At 46.1% G+C, this 23,098-nt stretch overlaps 1 protein-coding gene across 1 annotated transcript in view; it reads left to right on the plus strand.

The window, feature by feature from the left end:
• Tsen2 (tRNA splicing endonuclease subunit 2) overlaps positions 1 to 23,098 on the plus strand; it is a 42,128-nt gene that overhangs the window by 17,972 nt on the left and 1,058 nt on the right. The window contains exons 6-8 of the mRNA XM_037421985.2: positions 1,685 to 1,820; positions 12,570 to 12,724; positions 21,183 to 21,263. Of these exons, the coding sequence (XP_037277882.2) occupies positions 1,685 to 1,820; positions 12,570 to 12,724; positions 21,183 to 21,263 (372 nt within the window). The remainder of the gene's footprint in view (positions 1 to 1,684; positions 1,821 to 12,569; positions 12,725 to 21,182; positions 21,264 to 23,098) is intronic.

Consider the following 23,098-nt stretch of genomic DNA (forward strand, 5'->3'; position numbering starts at 1 on the left):
GTCGAGCCAGCCTCAAAATTTTTTCATGTGCGCTAATTTCGGTGAGAAGTGCAGGCCATGCCGGCCACTTGCAGTTTGCGCCATCAGTCAAAGTGCGCAGACCCTAATTATAGTGCCTAGAATATACTTAAAATATTCTTGGCACCCGCCCTATGCGATTGACCACATAAAGTAATAACGCTGCGTGCCCATCGGTTCGCTGACCACAGTGGATACCTATCGGCGGGACGACGGAACTTCTAGGCAAAAGCGTTTTGCTGTCTATCAACCATTCGCGGGAAAAGTAAATTTCTTAGCCTGAAAACACGGCTACGGCTTTTTAGGAACTGAAGCTGGAAGCGCAGGCCGTGTTTTCCTCGCGTAAAGAAGCTCAACGTGCTGCAAATGCCAGCGTTGCCAGCAATCACATTGATTGCCTTAGTAGTGGCCCATAAAACTTTTTTTTTTCTATGTTGGAGTTGTGTTGTCGCAGCCACAGTCCTGGCGAAAGATATTTGGTACCATCGCCGGGCCAATGAGCGCGCGCACCATTGTTACTTTACCTGGTCGATCTCGCGCCTTGCAAGGGAGCTGAAGGGGCACCTAACCCCACAATAAAAAAAAAAGGGGGGGGGGGGGAAGTGGGAGGGTTGTAATTGTTAGAAAGATTCTTGGCTTTAGTTTTATTGCTGCTTGAGCCACATTCACTGCAGTACGCCGTTACCGGTGCCCTGCGAAAAAGCGTGTGGAGATTTAGAAGGGGCTGTTAGCGTTATTGGGACACTGCACATTTTGCTCAGTTACTTATGCGTTTGTACGCCACATAATTATGAGTACCAGTATAATCACTGATGTCTAAGGAAGCTACTGGCAATCATTTCAAGCAGTGTATGAGATTACTGCTTCACTAAAAAATAAAAAACTATATTGTGCGCCAGTTTCTTTTTTAGCCAACCCCTACTCCTCTGTTTTACGAACCTCCCAAATTTCAAGTTGCGAACTTAGAAAATGATATTTAAATTCGCAGAGTCTGTCAAACAGTTTGAAAGGTGCAGGAAATACTCATATGGGCTTTATCATTGTTTGCGCAGTGGCTTCGTTCAAAAAACGGCTTTCCTTGAAATAGCAGTTTTCATGTTTACACTACAGGATTTAGGTGATGTTGCATGGCTTATACATATTTTTTTTCTAAACGTAAGCCTTTTTTGTACTGCTGCAAATTGGTATTTCATGATAAAAAAATGCTTGTTTTTTTCTCCATAACCTGCTTCAAATTAGGATTTTAGTGCTCCAAAAGTAACATTTTGCAGTTCCAAAAATTGCTCCAAATTGTGTTTCGGCTGTCGTGCCCCTACTCTTACAAAGAAAAACATTGTTTATTTGCAATTTCACCCACTGCAATGAGGTACAAAGCTGAGGTTCTAGGTTTATCCTAAAACCAATGACAACATCCGGAGCTGACAACATTTGAAGGTTAATAAAACCACCTCTGCATAGTGTCATACATTAGCAATCACATAAATGGCAGCCACTACATCTATCATACATTAAAAGGCGTCTGTGCTTCTTTTTATGCTTACTTGCACCAGATAGCAGCGTAACGTTTGTCAAATGTCAGACTGCATTTAATGATGGGCATGATATGGGCAGTTAGTGAACAATGCGATTCTCATTTTGGCGAGCTAAAAGTGGATTAAAACTGCAGGACCTGGACCTCCTCAAGCTGTGGCAGAGGTTTTGTGGACTGCACGACAACTTTCCTGTCAGATACTGCGCCTATCACCACTTTCGTAGCAAAGGCTGGGTGGTTCGGTCCGGAGCAAAGTTTGCTGCTGATTACCGTATGTACTGGAAAGATATTTGGGTGTCAATTTAGTGACAGACATGATGCATGTTACACTGTTCTATGCATTTGCTGCAGTTGGTGTTTTAGATGCGAAGCAGCTCTTTGACCAGCCTGTGTAAGGCTGTCCCGTACGTCCATGCAAACCCCTTCGCCTTAGGTGTTGGAGATGTGCCAAGTAGGTCAAGTCGCAGCTGCGTGTTGCTGTCACTCACTCACCCGTAGCAGCTGCCGACCCCTCCTCCCACTTGCAACGCACTTCTCTCTCTCTCGCTTCACCCTCTCCACTACCCACGACGCTTGACAGCACGTCGAGTGGAAACCCTAGACCGATTTAGTTGCACGTCGGCAGCAGCGGTAGGGACGCTGCCTGTGGCTGAAAGTGGCTAGCAGGCTACATTCGTACAGCTGCTGTGGACACGCAACTAAATCTGTCTACGCTTTTCGCTCATTTATGTGTGATGAAACTTACAGAAAACCCAACCCGCCTCCCGTGTCTCTGTGTTTCAAACAAACGTTTACTTGATTAAACGCTACACAGAGTTTCACTTCAAACTGTTCTTCCAGCAATAGCGTCGACGCCTGTTTCAACAGGGACAATGTCATGCACACCACTGCTGCTTCACATCCCATCAGATTTTTCTGGTGGCTGAGCGAGGAAGAAGAAGTGCGTTTGGGCATAATTCTGCCTTGAACAACTTTTGTCTTTTCTTAAAGTGTCAGAATTCCTGACTTTCTCTGAACAAGCAGAACAAAGGACGTCACCCCCCCCCCGGGAGGGATCCGTCCAGCGAGACCGCGGGCCCCAGCCCTTTGCCTAATGATGGACCGAAGGTGGGTGACCGCGTTGGCGCATCTGCTCCTTGTGATGATTCCACTGACAGCTCATCAGTGGAAGAGATGGAATCGGAAGCTGACTTTAGGACATTGAATACCTGCCGGTTTAAAAGGAAGCTTCGCAGGATGTTATCAACAGTGGAGCCACAACTGGCGCTGGACAAAGACAAGCGATGTTTCACCATCTCGTATGTACCCATGCGTACATCAGACAACCTGAACTCACTCAACGGGCAGTCATTGAGTTATTATTTCGAGCGAATTGCACCTGCTCAAGTGAATGAAATTCGCACAAATAGCAGGAAAAACATATTGTCAGTTGATGTGACAAACAAAATCATTCTTGACAGACTGAAGGCTGTCACGCAGCTCGGAAGTATCTCAGTTTGCGCATTCCTCGCTCATGAGAAAGGAACAACGACTGGCGTGATAAATGACGTCGATATCACGGACACTGACCTCCAGAATCTTGTGACGTCGACAGTCAGAATCGTGACCATACGCCGCTTCGGGCAGTCTCGCTGCATCAAACTTCTGATGATTCTGAGACTCTGCCTCCTAGCGTGAAGCTTGGATACGTGAGACATACCATGCGCCCTTACGTGCCACTGCCTTTGCAGTGTCACAAATGCTGCAAGTTAGGACACGTCAGCGCAGTGTGCAAAAGTGAGACAATTTGCCAGCGGTGCGGTGTATCTCATAAGGTGGAAAACTGCGATACTGCTGTTCCATTGAAATGTCCAAACTGCTCTGGCGCACATGAAGCAACGTCGAAGGAGTGCCCGAAGATCAGAGAAGAAATTCGTGTCCTGCAGAAGACGGTCAGGGACAACTCGACAGACAGAGAGGTTGTCACGTCCATCAGCCCACACAGATGTTGTTCCAAACGTAGGCACCAGCGAAACCATAGTGCACATAGGACTTATGCATCACCAACAGCAACAGATGAACATACGCGTGCGCATTATCAGGCTGCTACACCCATGTTGTATGCACCATGTCCCAGGGATGCAGAAAGTGAACCAACGCCCACGTTGCACACCGATGCTTCAGATACTGAGTGGCCTTCACTACCTTTCGGAGCAATAAAAAAGACCACATCATGGGCTGCAACTTCAAAGAGGGCGGAAAATGATAGGCAAGACACTGATAAGAACCAAACTATGCTAAAGCATCTACTAAAATCTGTTCATGCCATTCTCATCGAGCTACAGACACCAGGTGCGAAGAGAGCAGTGCAGATCCTCAATGTGCTGGAACCGCTACTGCTGGCCCTTCCATAAACAATGTGGTGAATTTCTTTGATGAACGTGTGCGCACCTCTATAACGCAGTGGAACCCAAGAAGTTTGCAAAGCCAATTGTCTGACTTTCGACAATGGATGTTTAAATAAAAATTTCCGTTGGTTGTTATATGTGAGCCGTTTCGGATTTCCGGATACGTCACTTTGTGGTCACGTGATGATCGAAATGTGAGCAAAGTAATTATCTGCGTACGTTAAGATTTAACGTATGTGAGGCATGCCGTGGCTCCTCATGCTTCTAATGACTATATTTGCCTACCTATAAAGCACAAGCGACGTTCATTATCAAGCATAGGCGTATTTATCCCTCCTAGAATGCACGTGGACATCATTCCATGTGGGGTTCTGCCTCAATGAACACCCACGGTAGGGACACTGCCGATTTTGCACTCACTCAGGGCCTGATGACCATCAACGATGGCTCACCTACTTACCTCCGTGGCGCATCGTACAGCAGCTGTCTGCACGTATCTTTTGTGAGCAGAAGTCTCTTGCCCACCACCTGTTGGTTCGTAGACGTTGAAACACATGGAAGTGGCCATCTCCTTACATATATAGAGCTAAAAGGATTCCGTCGTTCGACTCCCTTGCCTGTGAAAAGCGTAGACTGGCCAGGATTCCAAGCTTCTGTAAACGCTCAGTGCATGAACATTCAATCTATATCTGAAATAGAAAGCCTCATTGCATCAGCCTTAACAACGCATACGAAACTTGTGAATGTATCACTACCAAGATCACAACTTGACGCACAATACGAATACCTTCGTGCAATCCGTCACCGGGCAGAGAGGAAATACAAGAGGACGAAATCACCATCTGACCTATCTACAGCACGCCAAGCACAACGATATGTATCGCGACACCTCGATAAGCTCGACAGGCAACGGTGGAGGGTATTTTGGGGCCCTCTTGATCCCAGGAAACCCCTATTTTGACTATGGCAAATTGTCCGGAGCCTTCAGATGCCCACGCAACAGTTGGTCCCTTTCCGAGCTTTGGCTCTAAAGCAAGGTCGACCTCAAGTAGAGGTTGCAGAAGACTACTGCCACTTACTCATAGGAATATCCTCCTCACCGATATTACCTTTGTGTTTAGCCTCACCGCCATATAGCGATGATCGCCTCGACTTACCATTCACAATGCACGAACTCGACGCTGCGATTTCTGCATCCCGACGCTCGTCCGCACCAGGGGCTGACGAAATTACTTAGTATTCCGCTCTATATCACCTCAGCCAGGAATCAAGGCAAGCTCTCTTGTCATTCTACAACTATACGTGGAAAACGGCGACAGTCCCAGAGAGTTGGAAATGCAGCCGCATAGTGGCCTTACTGAAACCAGGCAAGTGTTCACACGAGTTGTCTTATAGACCCATTGCCCTAGCCAGTTGCATCGGTAAGCTGATGGAACGCATGGTGCTGGCAAGATTGGAATGGCTGCTGGAGAATAATGTCGGCTTACCAGATTTTGTAAATGGCTTCTGTAGGGGTCGATCATCTATAGACGGTGTTGTAGACCTAGTTTCTTCTGTTGAAAAGGAAAGACAACGTCGGAGATAGGTAGGGGCCATTTTGTTGAATATAAAGGGCGCGTACAATAGCGTCCACCATGAGGCCATTCTTGATGCACTTGAAGACATCGGCGTAGGTGGCCGGCTACACGCATGGTTAGTGAGCTATCTCAGAGGACGTACCATTTTTATGTCGACATCTGATGGCGACATGACCAGGCACCTTGTCAGCTGTGGAGTTCGGCAAGGCGCCGTCCTGAGCCCCATGCTTTTTTAACATAGCACTCATTGGCTTTGAAGCTGAGCTTCCTGACGTTGTCAGAATCAGTGTGTATGCGGACGACATATGCATATGGGCATCCGTAGCAACGCGACCACAACTGCGAGCAAAGCTACAACGAGGCACATCAGTAACATCTTAGCACTTGCGTCAGTAACATCTTAGCACTTGCGTCGTCAGAGCCTGCAACTTTCACTATCAAAATGTGCTGCATTGGCATTTACGATGAAATAAATGTTGCGGTACCCAATCTTCGCTGTCGGAGCAGTGATTCCCGCGGTCAAGCACCACCGCTATTTAGGGGTCGTCATTGATCACAACCTGTGCTGGTCGAAGCATGTGACTGCACTGCGGAACAAATTAATCAGTTTTGTGTATTTTCTTCGTGTTATAGCAGGACTGAGATGGGGCCCTTTAGAGAAAAGTCTTCTGCAGTTATAAAAGGCATTGTTTGTGGACTATATGCGATACAGCTCACCTGTACTTTCCAGCATGCGTGCAACGTGCTTTTGCACTTTAGAGAACCTTCAGGCACGAGCACTGAGAACATGCCTTGGCCTGCCACAGTGCACGTCAACCTCTGGCACTATAGAGGAGTCCCGCACCTACCCTATACAGGTTTACACATCCTGTGAGCCTCTTCGAGTGCACCTTCATCTGCTGACCCAACATGTACAGCACCGTTGTCTTCGCTACCTATTCGCGATGCCTCAATACTCATAGACACAGGCTTTGCACCTGCTGTAATCCCTGCAGTGCCTCCATGGACATTGACTAGACCGCTGGTGTGCCTTCACATACGTTGAATTTCGTATAAGTCGCATGTTTCTTATATTGCCCTCAAGCAACTTACCTTGGCACATTTGGATGACCGATACAGCGACTCTGCGCACATCTACACCGATGGATCCGTAACTTCGTCCGCCTCAGCTGCAGCCTTCGTGATCCCTCAACTCAGTATTTCCCAACAGTACAAATTAGATCACAAGTCATCTTCGACAGCTGCAGAACTTGTTACTATACAGGAAGCCATAATTTGTGAGTGACCAAGCACCGCTTAAATGGATGATTCTGTCTGATTCAAAATCAGTGCTTCAAGCTATCTATTCTTGCCCAAGAAGAGGCCAATTTTACGCGTTAGCGTTAGGAATTGTCCAACAATTTGACCTAACACACAGGAGCGGTCACTTGACCACACTCTAATGGATTCCGGGACACTGCGGCCTGGTTGGCAACGAAACAGCCGATAGCGAAGCAAGAGCGGCAGTATACAACGCTCCTATGTACGTCAAAGTACCGTATTCGTGAAGTGACATCAATGCATTGTAGAGATCGCTCATGCGTGAATGCGCTTCCACTTATTGGTCGCTACCAGATCATCGGAACAAGCGTCTGCGCGAAACAGACCCCGGTATGACTTTTCGTCTTCCAGCAAAAATCAGCCGAAGACATGCTAATATACTGCACTGGATTCATCTGGGTGTCGCCTTCACTCGTAACTACACCCACCTAATTGGCCGTGCGGACAGCCCGAATTGTGAGCGCTGTCAAGTGCGCGAAACTTTAGGTCACATAATTTGTGACTGTGTGTTATACGTGGCGCAAAGAAAAGAAAAATGCTAACTGCAACGTTGGCAAGCATCAGACGAACGCCATTGAGTGAAAGTCACATATTGTCAACAATGAACGACCAAACAGTGTCAAAAACTGCTACAAAAGCTGTTTTAGACTTCATCAAAAGCGCTGAACTGGATACTAGACTGTAGGGTACTATGCTGATTGGCTACTGTACATACGCCCCACCTCTTTGTGTCCCCATCATCATCCTTCATTCCTCTTTCCTTCCCCCTTCCCTTATCCCCTTTGTTGAGTAGCAGGCTAGAGCGGACTAGCTCAGGCCGACCTCTCTGCCTTCTAATAAAATCTCACTCTCTCTCTCTCTCTCTCTCTCTCACATCCCATCAGGGTTCTCTTCGGGATATGGTCTATAAATTTTGGTATGTCGCAGCCTTGAGGGGACATCCGATTTGAAAAGCGAAAACAAAAAAATGCTAGGCTTGCGCAGGAAATGCAGCACAGTCACAGCGAAAGCTAAAAGAGCGGCTTTTCAGAGCCTTTTCAAAACACTAATTGGGTAGCTACTGCAAGTACACTCGCTTAATACCCACTAGGGCATTAATAATAAATTTTTGGGGGTACTAGGCTGGCATACGCTATGCTATTTTCCGTCGTTTTTCTGGGAATCGTGGTATCCGCTAAACACTTGCAAGGAATTTTGTTCCAATTGCTCATGTAGTGGCTGAGGATGATGAGGAACTACGGCTGAAGTGGGTATGCGCCACAGTTAATAGTGGAGCAAGAACAAGCTTTTGTAACAGGTTGGAGCATTGGATGGTTCACTCGTTATTCTATTCGCATTGTGTGACGACTGATGTTCTTTTTCTGTTTTAAAACGCTTTATAATTTGTAATAACGTGATTGTTTTCCCGATATCAAGCCTTCCTAAGGCAAGTTTGCCAACAAGTCACAATAGCTCAGTGGTAGAATACTGAGCTGGCACCCAGTGGACCAGAGTTCGTGCACCACTGTGCCATTGGTGCTACATTTTTTTTTTTCTAATTTCACGCGATGTGGTTACGGACACCGGCGGCGGCGCACGACCGCACGTGACTCGAGTTGTGATCTCATAACAGCTTTCACCCTTAAAAAATGTTTTGGCAATTTGTAACTTAGAGCAATGAAATCTTTTGCCTTGTATAGGGGCTTTTATGCTGATTACAATTATGTAATTAGTTATGTAGTAAGTTGTACAGTTTTTGGTTTGTGCCATGACAATGTGTAAAGTACAGTTCGTTTTGGACTAACGTTTTATGCTTTTAAGCTTTTATGGTTTTGAGCCATTAATGGCTTATATTGGTCCACATTAATTGTAGAATGCAAAAAAAAACTATCAAAAAAGTGTGATAAAATATTTTAGTGGACTAGAAAAATTGTAATGTGAGAGTTCTTGAATGCACAGAATGCTTACTTTAGGTTCTTAATAATTATGTAGGCGATATCAAGTTTTAAGGAAGATACTTGCACCCTTCACATGTTAAGGAATACAGTAGACTCTCAGTAAATGGAAATCTGTTAAACAGAGTTGTGTTCTGCACCCATGTTCACCTCTCTGTAAACGAAACTCCTGTTAAATGGAACATATTTTTCTGCTCCCTTCAAGTTCCGTTTACTGAGAGTATACTGTATGGGGCCGAAATTTCATCCTTATTGAGCCATCAGAAGTACCAAGAGCATCATGTCCAATTTGGAGAAGTTGCCCAATAATGGATCTTGCAAAAAACGCATTTTAAATATATGAGTCAAAGCACACCTATGCAGCAAAGATGTTTTTTTTTTTTTTTTTAAGATGACTTCTTTCATCATGAGAGCTTGGCAATCATTGCTATCTTGAGCATGTGTCCTTAGTGAACTCCTGATGAGAAATACAAGGGCAAGCAGCTCGGTGACAAACCCCAGGTGGTTGAAATTTCTCGAGCCCTCCACTGTAGCATCTCTCATAATCATATGGTGGTTTTGGGACGTTGAACCCCACATATCAATCAAGCAGCCAGGTGACAATTTCCAGGTGACCCTAGACAATGAGTTCTTTTTAGTTTTAGTAGCGGCTTTGCGCTCTTTAGAGGTGACTTCAACCTCTTCGAGTTGATTTACAACATTCTGTTTGTTTTGTTGTGGAAGTCGAGAAAGTAAACTTGTGAAAGCAAATAAAAATGAAAAATATATAATGTAAGAAAAAATCTTGCATTTTTTTACCTGCATCGTCCCGTAAGTGGTGTCTTTGCTGAAGTGCTATTCCTGAAGTTTTTCCATGTGAGGGGAGCTAATGGCAGTGAAAGGATGCCTCTGCCATATCTTGCTATCTTGACAGCATTCAGCTGTTCATAATGTGTTGTGCTGGTATGATAACACTGTTCTTCATTTTGGAGCATGGTAATCAGCATTGCTTTTGCAAGGCCTGGTTTATGAGGCCATACTCATAAGGTTTATACGATCAGAGCAGTGGTCGTTGTTCTTTGCCACTAAGTAGTACTGCTGCCTTATCAGTCGTGCAGTTTCACAGTTCTTTAGCTTTGCCACCGGGATTGCTTATTTATGATGTGTGAGTAAATGTACTTATAGTATTCATTAACGTGATGAACGCTCTCGCATAATAAATGCACCCCCGACTTCAGTTGTCAAAATTTTGATTTTTCTTTTCCCCACGTAATAAACGCACCCCCTACATTTGTCTGCTGCAGTTCCACTAACCGATACCTGGCACCTCCTTGCCCTTTGGATCTCTTCTATATTTTATTATTATGCCGACCCCCTTGGCTCGCTCCCTCCTCCCCTTCGCCTGGTGCCATGCGCTGCATTGTTTTTCTTTTTATCTGTGCGCGGCATGTCCCCAGTCTTCTTTAATTATTCACTGCAGCGCGGCTCACGAACGGTGCGAGTGTTAGACATCGCAGCTGATAAGCACACAGTGAGCGAAGGTCATGAAACTTTCTGCGCCAACCAATGGTCGCTTCCTGCATATACGAATCTATAAGGATCAACCACATGCACGCAATTTTGGAGCGATGACAACAGAATTTCCTGTCGCTATGGCTGTCGTGAAGGGCCATTCATTGCCATCGCATCACAGGTTTTTGGAAAACCAGAAAGAAATCGCTTGTCGCCCAGAATAAATCGTCACTGCTTACACAACAAGGTTTCTGATTCTCGCTTCGGTTGCAAGCGCAGCCAAAGCGGGGAAACCGCGAGATCTTTCTCGTAGTCTCCGCGCCTCGTGATGTAACTCAGCAGTGCGTCCCTCTTTCCTTCAGGATGGCTCTAGAATTTACTCGGGGTTTGATACAAGAGAGTTGTCGGCGAGCGGCTGCCGTTTTGAGGGGGAAGGGTGGTGCGAAAGCGGCATCTTTTGATGCTTGTTTTTTCTGTTGCGCATGCTTCATTTAGACAAGCCGGTGTCTGGATTTCCCTCAGCCGTTAGAAATCGAAGGTGTGTGCTTGAACGCTCGTTTGTGACACCTGGTCCACTGCTAGTCACATATGTCTCTGTAGATGTCCCGTAGGGGGATGTGGTATCTGTTGCAAGTCGTCTTTTTGTGACATATGAACCACAATACCAGGACATTTTTTTTCGCCTACCTTTCTTCCCGAGCCATCCTCATTGCATTGTTGTAGTCAAAGGTATGCACTGCTGTCCAGCAGTGTTCAATGAGCTCTGTCTTTGAACGCATGGCATGGATGGCTTTAGCGAGGTCCCCTTTCTGTTTTTTGAGCCTTGTTGACTTAAAACGCGTGGCATTGGTGGCTTTGGCGACGTCCCCGTTCTGTTTTTGAGCCTTGTTGATCATTTACTGTCTATTTTGCCGATGCAAGTAGTGTTGCATTCGTCGCGTGCTACATTGTAAACGATTCCGCTCTGATCGTTTGCCGGTGTGTATTCTTTGGGTCCCTAGGTGTAGTGAGTTCTAAAACGATTCCTATGTCCAGCTGTCTGAACAGTCTGATTTGCCGTGAACATAAGGAATAGACACAATAGTCGTCAGCTTTTTCTATGGCGCACGTCTTGTTCCTTTTTTCATTATAAATGATGTGGTGGGAAACTAGGGAAGAAAAGCTGGTTAGACAGCTTGAGAACGACTTGTTCCTGGGCTAGTTGGTGCCAGATCAAATTCATAATGTAGCACAAAAAATGACACAATGCATTGATTGATTGATTGATTTATATATATGTGGGGTTTAACGTTCCAAAACCACCATATGACTATGAGAGATGCCATAGTGGAGGGCTCCGGAAATTTCAACCACCTGGGATTCTTTAACATGCACCCAAATCTGAGCACATGGGCCTACGACATTTAGGCCTCCGTAAAAAATGCAGCTATCGCAGCCGGGATTCGATCCCGCGACCTGCGAGTCAGCAGTTGAGTACCTTGGCCACTGGACCACTTTTGTGGGGCACGACACGACGCACACAAAGAACTGCACACCACAAATGCTACTAACAACTTTAATGAAAAATTTGAAGACGCATAATATATCTTCCAACCATTGCGTTACATTATGAATTTGATAAAACAGCTTGAGTGTGTCCTGACCATCCCCAAAATCCCCCACAGTGGTTATGCACCACAGTTAATAGGTGAATCAGATCAAGATTTTGTAATAGGTTGGAGCATTGGATGACCCACTTGTGCAATTCGCGTTGTTTGACACCTGGTTGTTCCTTTGCTGCTCTAAAACGCTTTATTACTCATAATAACACAATTCCTTTCCCGAAAGTAAGCCTGCCTAAGGCCAGTTTGCAAAAAAGTTCCAAGCGACCGGCGTAAATCAAGCAACCGCGTAACTCAGTGGTAGAATAAGGGCTGGCATGCCGGGGACCCGAATTTAAATTTCATTGTGTCCTTGGTGTTTTTTATTTGCTGAATTTTTTTTCTTATTTCGTTCGATAGTGGTTACGGACAACGTTGGCAGCGGTCAACTACGGTGCACGCGGCCCTAATTGTGATCTCGCAACAGCTTTTGCTGTAAAAATTTCTAACTAAGGTTTTGAAACCAAAAGTAAATGAATTTGGGGTAATAATGCCTGTCAAGAAAGACACTTCATTATTCTTTAAATGTAGTTTGTGTGATATTAAAGAGCTTTTCTGTACTCAGTAATATTGGTAGCGTGAATCACTGCATCTGGCAGTGCCTTGTTGCAGCTCAAGTGAAACCGAGTAACCCTATGCTCTTGTTTATGCTACGCACATTCCCTTTGCAGTACTGTACAAGGATGGGCCTCCGTTCTATCATGCCACTTTCTCGGTTATCGTGCGCTCTGTGTGGGCTGACACTCTCGAGACAGAGCCTGATCACCGGCTTCAGACTTGGCCCGCACTGTCAGGTCTTATCAGGGTCAACGGAAATGCCTCCAAGGTATGTGCCATGGCCTACCATCACTGGAGTGGTTGTGTTCTAATGTTTAAAGGAAATGTTTGCACAAATGTTATGCCTTGGTTCTCCTGCCGGGCTTGAGTCTTACAGCCACGGTGGCATCGTTTGCAACGGCTGCAAAATAAAAATGTACTTAGGCCATACTTTACCTGCATAACGCTACAGTAAATCTCAGATGGTCAGAATGCTAAATCCTGAGACCTCCACTGCAGTGTCTATCATAACCAACTGCCCAATTTCAGGATGTCAACAGGATGGTTGTGAGTAGTTCAAGTACGATTTTGAACAGTCTCTAGATGTTCCAAGTTCACCCGCCATCACCTTCATAAAAAACACCTTTTCCCTATTTTGTTTTCACCCATTCAACTTTTTAAACTTCGAGTAGCCGGTCGGAATATGGCCCTATTTTGTTTTCACCCATTCAACTTTTTAAACTTCGAGTAGCAGGTCGGAATATTGATTCAGGACAGCCTCTCAGCTTTTATGCTATAATAAATGTTTCTGTCAATCCTATAGAGGGGTGGCATTATTTCAATAGCTCACATGGTAACAGCACCCCTGTATGTTCATTAACACTCCCTTGCAGAAAGTTGGGAAAGGACAGGTGAGGCTTAATAATTCCTGCATTGAATGCTACATCCTGTGGTTCCTTTTCATAATTAATAAATTGTTACCACAATAGATGTGGAGGTTCACCTTGATATCACTCACTGTGGGCATTTTATTGCATTGTCTTCAGACGTGTTCTTTAACATAATGGGTGCCATTGTCTCACCATAGTGCCAAAAATGTTATATCTGGTACGTTCTCCTAATTTGCACATTCGTTTTTCTTTATTGCCTTAAGATTTTATCATTAAGTATTGCTGTGAAGCAATATGATAAAGAAAATGTAAAATCATGTTGATTTGGATAGGGCTGCTGCTTCTGGTAATGGAATTATGTTCGGGTATTTCGGCTTAGGGGTAATGTACTACTCTTACCCCCGTATTCATAAACGCTCCTCGACTCGACTTTCACCCTTCACTTGACAGAGTTGAGCACTGTGCCACCACTCGGCTGAAAATGACGCTGCGCTACTCAAGAATTGCAACAGACTATCACTAATATGCAGTGACTTGCCGTACCTAGAGATGGCGCTCCCATCGGCTTTCTCAAGTGAAAGCAAAGCGTTGAGTGAAGGGAGGTCCTAGAGGTCGGGGGTTAGTGACTGTAAGATATATTTTGTTTCTTTCTGGTCTTGACATTCTTGTAAGAAATACTAGCCACTTTCACTAGAGCTATGTGAATAGCGTAATTTTAGGTGCGAAGCTAATTCGAATATTGAAGTGTGAGTGCAAATCACATCGAATATTTTTGTAATATCTCGGTATGAAATTATAGAAAAAGATGTTTGAGAGGATTATAAAGCATATTCTTTAAGGTAGCAATGTGAAAGTGTTTCTTTTGGGCTAGGCTGTTGGAGCACTGGTGGGGGTGGTGTTTCATCGTTGTCTAATCAAGAATGAGGCAGTGCAGAGGCCAATTGTATTTATGTGCCTGGTGCGACCCGAGTATTGCCCACTGCACTTGAAAGACAATGATGCTGTTTCCTCAGCCCCTCCGCCTCTTTCAATTTCCATAGAAGGCCAACTGATGTGGCGGACAAGGGTGTGCTCTCTTTAAATCTAGAGTTCCAAATCTGCCTCATTGACGTCATTATGTATAAGAACATCTGGAAAATTGTACACTAAGGGTCTGTGGCATCTGTTCTTAGATGCGAAGCAGCTCTTTGACTAGCCTGCGCAACGCTGTCTGTCCGCATCCCCGTGCCAACGCGCCGCACCACATTCCCCCCGCCGCAATTGTTGGAATGATGCCAAGTAGGTCAAGTCGCAGCTGCGCATTGACGTCACTCTCTCCCTCACCCGCAGCAGCTGACAGCTCCTTCCAACACACTTAAGTGGTGTTGCTCCTCCGCTCGCTCGCAACACACTTCTCTCTCGCTTAACCCTCTCTACCGCCCGCAATGCTCGACCGCACGTCGAGTGGAAACACTCTTTTGGCTCGTTATCTGCGGTGAAACTTACACAAAACCTAACCCATCTCCCATGCCTTTGCGTTCGGAAGAAACATTTACTCTAGTAAAGGCTACACTGAGTTTCACTTCAAACTATTCTTCCAGCACCGGTGTCAACAGCCGTTTCATTTGGGTCAACAGCGGCTAGTAGCATCGTAGCGTTTAGTGACGTTAGTCCTGCAGGTGCTACAAGCGTGCAACAGTGGCCATTGCAACCACTTGACGCACATAACAAGGACCACGAGTTTTCCTCTGTGACTTTACGCCATGCCAGCTCCGCGTATACAGCTGCCTTTTAAAGAAAGGCTATCTTAGCTGCTGAAACCATTAGTAATTGTGCTGCAGTGCTGCGGGGCAGCAGTTTGGCTTCGACAAGGGGTTCATTGGTGGCTGAAGAAAGCAGTAAGAAGCCCTCTTTGTATGCAGCAGCCAGTGAAGAAGTTTTCAGGGGCTGAAACATGGAGCTTTCCCTGGCGTTGAACAATAACTGGTGCTCAGGAGCAACGGGCTGCACAGCTTGCTGTCAACATTGAGATGCTGCAAGCAAAGGCGAGGGAGATCACGTGAGATCACGGCATTGAGCAGGCGGTCTTCAAGGCAGGCAAGCATTGGTTGTCCCGCTTCATGTATCGTGCTGGATCCTCCCTACGTCGGCATACGTCTATATTACAGAATCTGCCAGACAACTACGAAGAGCTGCTTGTGAGCTTTCAGAAGCACGTGCCCCTTTCAGCTGGGCCAGATCGGAAATGCTGATTAGACGCCTGTGTGCCTCGATATGCCCTTGGCTTTGGCAGTTCATGTAAAAGGCTCCAGGTAAGCTACAGTGTGATAAAGTGGGAATAAGAAAGCTTGGATGACTGTCATGCTGGCCTGCACGCCAGGTGGACGCAAGCTGCCACCCTACGTCATGTTCGAAGTTCCCAAAGAATGTTGTCCCCTGCCAGGACCAGGGCAGCGGATGAATCGCTCGTATTTGACTGAATGAAGTTCGTGTGGTGTCGACGACCTGGAGCATTGCTAGGGCTCCCATCGATGCTTGTGCTAGATGCTTTTCAATGTCATCTGAAGAGCTCCGTAAAGGGATTAGTGTACGACTTTCGCACCAAGCTCGTGGTTATCCCGGGAGGGATGACATCTCAGCTGCAGCCACTTGATGTGTGCCTCAATAAGCCATTTAGGGACCGTATCAAGCACCTGTATATGGAGTGGATGTGGTCCGGAGAGTCGTAAGCGACTCCTGCTGGACGGCTGAAGCAGGCGTCTAGGTGCCAGTACACGCGCACAACATCTGCTGGAACTGGGGGGTGTATAATACCTTCGAGGAGTTGGCAGTTGCCACACTCATTTCCCAGCGAGAACGACTCTGCGGCACACCACAGGGAAATTTCTCTTACAAAGACTTGGATATCCTATCTCACTGCAATATTGTTCTGAAGCCACCAACCTACTCTCACAAAATCTCGGACAGCGCATCATGACGCAGCCCATTCCTCAAAATATGCATCCGTACCACCATATAGGACGCCGAAAAGCTCGAATACAGAGGCTACAGGGACTGGAGAATCGTCCTGACTTTTATTATACAGATGTCAGTCCCTACCCAAAGCAGCAACGGCAATCTCACGCTTTCGCTCTCGCTGTAGTCAACCGGGGTAAAGTTGTCAACTCCGCTTCCATACGTACCTCATCCTCCGCGTCAGCCGAGGCAACTGCCATTGATCTCGCCAATCGAATGGCAGACAAACAGGGTACTTCTGCTTACGTTGTCTCAGACTCTCAGACAGCTTGTCGCATGTACCATATAAACCGGACTATAAGTCGAGATATTTTCAATAAAAGAACGAGCTAAAGTCGCCGCTCGGCTTATATAGCAGTGTGTAGCCGACAGTGCACCAATGTCTGGCAACATGTGGCTTGCATGTGCATGAGAAGCTGGACATGGCTATATTCGCATTCAAATCCAGTAGCAGGTTGTTTTTTTTTTTTCTCTTGTTTGTCTTTTTGTGTTTGTGATTTGCCTCCGCTCTGTTCTAAGTTCTCACTCCGCTTGACATTGTGTTTCATTTTTAATGGTCTTTTTTTCATTCAATGAATATGAGTAGCGGTACAAGAAGGCAGTACTCAGCTGCGTTTAAACTAGAGGTTGTTGAGCTCGCAGAAGCGAATGGGAATATGGCTGCTCAGTGCCGCTTTGGTGTATCAGAAAAAGCGTGCACTATTGGAGTGTGCTGAAAGGGAAGCTGCAGATGTGCAATCCTTGGAAAATGTCATTTCGTGGGTGTAGCGTGGTTCATCCGAAGCTGGAGAATACGCTAGGGAACTTTGTGTAGGAAGTTCACGCGTGCTCGCTGTCAGTGACCGTGTATACCATTCACAAGAAAGCTGTGATACTCGCTAGAGAAGCTGGGCTCACGAAAGAAGAGTTTTGTGCACCAAACTCTCGGGTGCGTCGATTCATGAGATGCAAAGGATTTTTTTTCCGGTGGCGTCCATCCATCTGTCAGAAGCTTCCAGACGAGTTTGAGGACAAGCTTATAAACTTTCAGGGCTTCGTGAATCGGCTTCAGGAGCAGAACAACTATATGATGGGGCAGATTGACAATGCCGATGAGACCCCTGTGTGGTTTGACATGCCTTCATCGACCATGATCATGCAGCGTGGTGCCAAGGATATGAAGCTGTTGTCCACTGGCAACAAGCACTCGCGCTTCACCGTCTTGCTGGCATGCATGGCAGATAGTAGAAAGCTTCCGCCCTTCATTGTTTTCAAATGTAAGACAATGCCGAACCAAGTGTTCCCAATCCGGTGTTGTCGTTCGCGTCAACAAAAAGGGATACATGGATGAGGCCATGATGCTCGAATGAATACGAGTAGTCTGGAACTGTCTGCCAGGTGCACTGCTGCATTTTCGCAGCATGATGGTGTTAGATGCGTTTTGTGGTCACTGAACCGACGCTGCGAAGCGCGCACTAGGTGATGGAAAAACGGACCTCGTCGTGATACGAGGTGGTATTACGTCCACCCTCCAACTGATCGATGTTGTGCTAAACAAGCCATTCAAGGACCGAGTGCGGCTGGAGTACCAAAAGTGGATGTCCGGCGACAACACAAAGACACCGATGGGCCGCCTACAGAGGCCTTCGCTTGTGACTGTTTGTGGCTGGGTGCTTTCCGTCTGGCGTTCCTTGCCAGATTTCATGGTGGAAAATATATTTAAGAAATGTTCCATCAGCAACTCGCTGTATGGCACGAAAGACAACACACTGTGGGAGGCGGCCAGGGACACACTCTCGTCTTCAGAAGACAGTGGTGCTTCGTCTGACGAATAGGAACAGTTGCGATGGTGGTAAAAGGTGTGGGGGTGCTGACACTTCCTGTAAAGTTGTTTGCGCCGCGTGGCGCACGTGTCTCGCACAGAAGCCGTATTTCGGGAGTGACAACCGCCAGACGATAGATGGCATTGTGTTCGTGTTGAGTACCACTGTGGGTAGAGTGGTAGCGCCGGCGGTGACCTCTGGTGGAAGGCAGGCCTTGATGACGGGCGAGTGTTGAGCGAGTCTCTTCGGCGTGTTGCGGTGGCCGCGAACGGTTGTCTCTCACGGTGGGTCTGCTGTGGACGGCACCGCGGGCCGCCTGCGGTAGGCCCACGTGGTGAATGCAGCGTTGTCGACACCGCCTTCGGTGTGTTATTGTGTTTGTCGTGTTATTGTGTAACGATGTCCTAGTGCGTTAATTACGATTTATGTATCATTCGGCAGACGATATCGTCGTCATGAATTAGTTTAATAAAAGTATGTATGTTGTTGGTTTGTACTGACCGCGTCTTCTGTGTACGTTCACTCCAAAAGCCCGGCTCTCGCCTCGTCGAGACACCACAAGGGGAGCTTTGATGATCGAGGTGCGTTGCGCCCAATTCGCAAATAAATGTCGTTTACCACTTTTGGATTGCTTTTCTTTTTTTGTATTTTTCGGTAACTTGAACTTGGGGTGTCGACCTATTCTCCCACTCGACCTATAGTCCGGTTCATGACCATAGGTTAGTTTGGTGTCCGGCCCCTAAGGGCCAGGATGGCAATGAGCTTGTTCATTGCCAAGCTCAAGTCCTTAGTGGCTGAGCCCCACTACTGCCCGCTGCTGAAAAGGATACAGCTAAAGGAGTGACACGGCGTGGAATCTTAGAAAAACAAAGATTAGATCGCCGCATCAGGGCACCTCTCCATAAGGACCTCAGTAGGCATGAAGCTTGGGACTGGCGTCGCCTGCAGACTAATACATTCCCGAATCTGCATAAGCTTCACATGATGTACCCGGCAAGATATCCCAATGCATGCCCGTGGTGTGGAGATACTCCTACACCAACACATATTACCTACAGCTGTCCAGAGCGACCTATTACAGTCGACATAGGACATACGTACCCAATACATACATGGTCGGGGGAGGCGCGACTCGCTGAACGAACCCTGGGAAGCCAACTGGCCCGCCGAGCCGCTATAGCCAGTGGAGCCTTAGAAGAAGGGCCCCGCCCACGATGAACCACTTTCTTTTTATGAAATGTTGTTTCTCTCTCTCTCTCGTCGTTATTCCGGGAGGGATGACATCCCAGCTGCAGCCACTTGATGTGTGCTTCAATAAGCCATTTAGGGACCATACAAAGCACCTGTATATGGAGTGGATGTGGTCCAGAGTCGTGACTCCTGCCGGACGGCTGACGCTGGCGTCTGAAGCAGCGATGCCATGCTCGTGGATCGCCAAGGCTTAGGCCTGCATTCCCGAGGAGCTCATTTGCCGTCCTTTCAAAAAGTGCTCTATCTCAAATGCCCTTGATGGCACTGACGACTAGGCGCTGTGGGAGGACATGTCCAACAAAGGAGCTTCGGAGGAAAGCGCGTAAGATGATGATGAGTAATTAAATGTATTTTCCTGTTTTCCTCAGTCTGTATTCAAGTGAAAATTTTTAAGGGCGAAGATCGTTATGGCATGGCTTAATAACTGTGCAACCCGTAGTACGTAACCTGTGGCACATACTCACATACCAGTGGCACACACCCGCCCTCGGGCACATATCCGCATGTCCACATGTGACGAAAAACGTAGCACGGCGTCCTTATCACGCTCTCGGTGTTTTAACAAAGCGCTGACAGCAGAAATGAGGTACATCCTCTCGTTTAGTCCTTGGATTGTCTGCTGGATGGCGGTACTTGTATATGATGAAGTTTTAATTATTTTTCTCGCATTTGCTATGCCTGAAATGCACTTCTGACTCTATGCGGGTCCGACCTGTACGCAGGTTTTTAGGGTAATCTTGCCTTATTTTCACTGGTCACAGATTTGAGTTTGCGAAAGCCTTAGCTGAAGTAGTTAATGCATGTCTTATTCATCATATGAATACCACTATGCTCAGCGCCTATGACATGAATGAGATTGGACCATGCTTTTTAACTGTGCATGTGTCTTTCCTATTCAGCCCTTTCAGAGTCAATGACTGATGTGGGCATCATCTGCTAACATCGTCAACATGGTCAGAGATGTACCTGTACGCTATTGCCTGAATGTTTAAAATTGTTTAAAATCCCTGCCTTTTTCGGCAACTTCTCTTGCTTGGCGTGTGCTACCACATTGCGTAAATACAAGAAATTTCTTTCGTGGCCTGATGCCTCCCCCTTTTTTTTAATGCTTTAGAACAACGGTGCGCTGGCTAGTGCACCGCTGTTCAGGCAGTTTTTTCTTTTAACTGGCCCCTGATTGTTACACCCGCAAAACTGACAGCTTTCTGGTTTAGAACATTTCAAAAGGTCACAAATTTGTTGTACTCTCGTTTATTGCTTCCCGGTATGCAATTATGCCTGTTTCCATGTGGAGGCTGACTGACACAAAGATATCGCTGTGGTTGCATTTGCTCTTTAGGGGAATCACAAAAATTGCTTTTGTCTCATTGATGATAAGACGGAGTATAATAGTTCTCGCATTTGTTCTTGCTCTCTGGATGGACTGAGAGCTGCACCGTTTTCTAGTGTGATCGACTGTGCAGACTGTTTGCGATATGAAAGTGCTTGCCAGTTTCCTTGCTATAAGTGAGCCTAAATGTGCTTCCTTGGAACTGCTACTCAACTGCCTCATCAGAATCTCATTTCTTAAATGTCAGCCTGTTATACAAGCAATTATTTGCGAGTTGAAATTCAGATGTTGATGAGTGAGTGACATCTCAATAATGTTAATGTCGAGATGATGCTGCCTGTATCAAAAGTGACTTTTCTTCCTTTCTGTTTCTATTTCAGGCCACTTCGTACACTTATGTTTGTACCTTTGTGAATGACACTGAAGTTTGTTGCAACGCATAATTTTTCAACAGCCCACTTTCTTTCTGTTGTCTTGTAGTCAGTGCTGTTGTGTCACGTGATCAAGCCCAGAGTTGCTGACTGCACCACACCTAACGTATTGCGGTCCTTCAAGATTCAGGTGTGTGCTCTAATAGATTTCTGTCACATAAATTGGCACTGCATATGGTCTGCTTCTCTCCCACTTATCTTTGAGGCCATTCTGGAGTGAAATTTTTGGGAATCATTTTTTCGTGTGCTGTGTGTATTGCCTCAGCCATTATGAAACTTCGCAAACGTGGCTCATCTTGCTGCCAGGAATGTTTGGTCCTAAACTGTTATGGTTCTTCTGGAGTTTATTGGTTTTTAAACGCTAACGCAATCCGGAATGTCCGCTTGAAGTGATGCAGAACAAAAAAACTGAGTGCCTCGTGTTGGTAAATTACTAGGCTTGTGCAAATGATGAAGTTTAGGTTCGAGGCGAATAGGGTTAAACTTGAATAATTTCAAATTGAATTCATATATCACATATTGTAAAAAAAAATGACTATATTTGTCATTACCCAACTGAACCGCAAAGTATTTGTCAAGAGTAGGAAGTTGGGCATGTTGGTAACTGATTGCGCAGTGCAAAAATTTGACCCTGCACAAATGCTTGTGTTCGTTCCTTCTCTTGTCCAGTGCCAAATTTTTGTGTTACAGGATCAGTTCTGCACAATATACCTTAAAAATTGAAACAAGGCCTGTGCTAATGCTATTCTTTTTGGCACAAGGGAAGTGGAAGCATCTTTGAATCGTAGCAGGATTTAACTTTTTGTAGAGTGCAAGTGATAACCTGTAAAATATGTTAGGTTGTAATATTTATTATACGTAGAGCAAGCTAGTATAACAAGCTTTTAAACTGATGAAATGGACACGATTAATCGATGTGAGAGTAATATCCTCATTTTTTTTTTAAAGTAGGGCTTCGTGCCAATGTCGGTTTTTTTGAATAGGTGTTTGTATGGCTTAGCACTTATTTAATACAGTGAAACCATCTTCACAAGAGATTACCTGCAAATTACCGTATTTACACGATTGTAAGACGACTCGAATGTAAGACGACCCCCCCAAAATCGCATCTCAAAAAAAAAAAAAAAAGGAACGCGCGCATTTTACACAAGGGAAATTTATTCACGTGGTTGCGGAGGATTATTCATCGTCGCTGGAGTCGTCCTCGCTGGTGCTGCTGCCGTCATTGCTGCTGCAGTCCCACAGCACGTCGTCGTCAAGTGTGAGTCCACACTTCGCGAACGACCGCACCACGGCATCGCGTGGGATGGCCGCCCATGCGGAGAGGACCGATTCCGAACTTCCGTCCTGCTGCACAGTTGTTGGTTTCCTCCGCATGAAGAATAGCAGCCCGCTTAAACGCTGCCGTAAACGAGCGCCGAGTGTTTTTCGAGCCTACGGCACTCATGTCAGACAGAAGTGACTCGAGAGAGCCGGTCGTGGACACAAGCGACAAAAGCACGCGGCGACGCGCCCGCTTAGAAAATTTTATCACAAAGAGGAGCTCTTCCGTCAACTACCAATACCCCCCTACGGCGGCTCTTCCATCGATTACCGGTGCTCCCTCAAGAGCCGTGCGCTCGTCATAAAGGCACTCGTAATGCGCGCAGTAGATGCTAAAAAAAGAAAAGCTTTTGTATAAGCACGCGGAAAACTATGCGCTTTGGGTTGAGCGGGAAACTATTCGAGATGACAATACATGGTTCGATTTCGATTCTAAGACGACCCCCCAACATCGGATTGTCAAATTTGAAAAAAAGGGTCGTCTTACAATCGTGTAAATACGGTAATGTACGGTTAAGTGGGTGCTTTCTTGGCTTAGCACACCTTCACTGCAGGGAAAACCCTTACAGGGGTTATGTGTAGACTAACACATATCTTTTTTTTTTCATTTGAATACTTCGACATTTTCATGAATTCAAGTTT

The sequence above is a fragment of the Rhipicephalus microplus genome, chromosome 2 (genome assembly GCF_043290135.1).
Source record: "Rhipicephalus microplus isolate Deutch F79 chromosome 2, USDA_Rmic, whole genome shotgun sequence".
In the NCBI taxonomy this organism is placed as follows: Eukaryota; Metazoa; Arthropoda; class Arachnida; order Ixodida; family Ixodidae; genus Rhipicephalus; species Rhipicephalus microplus.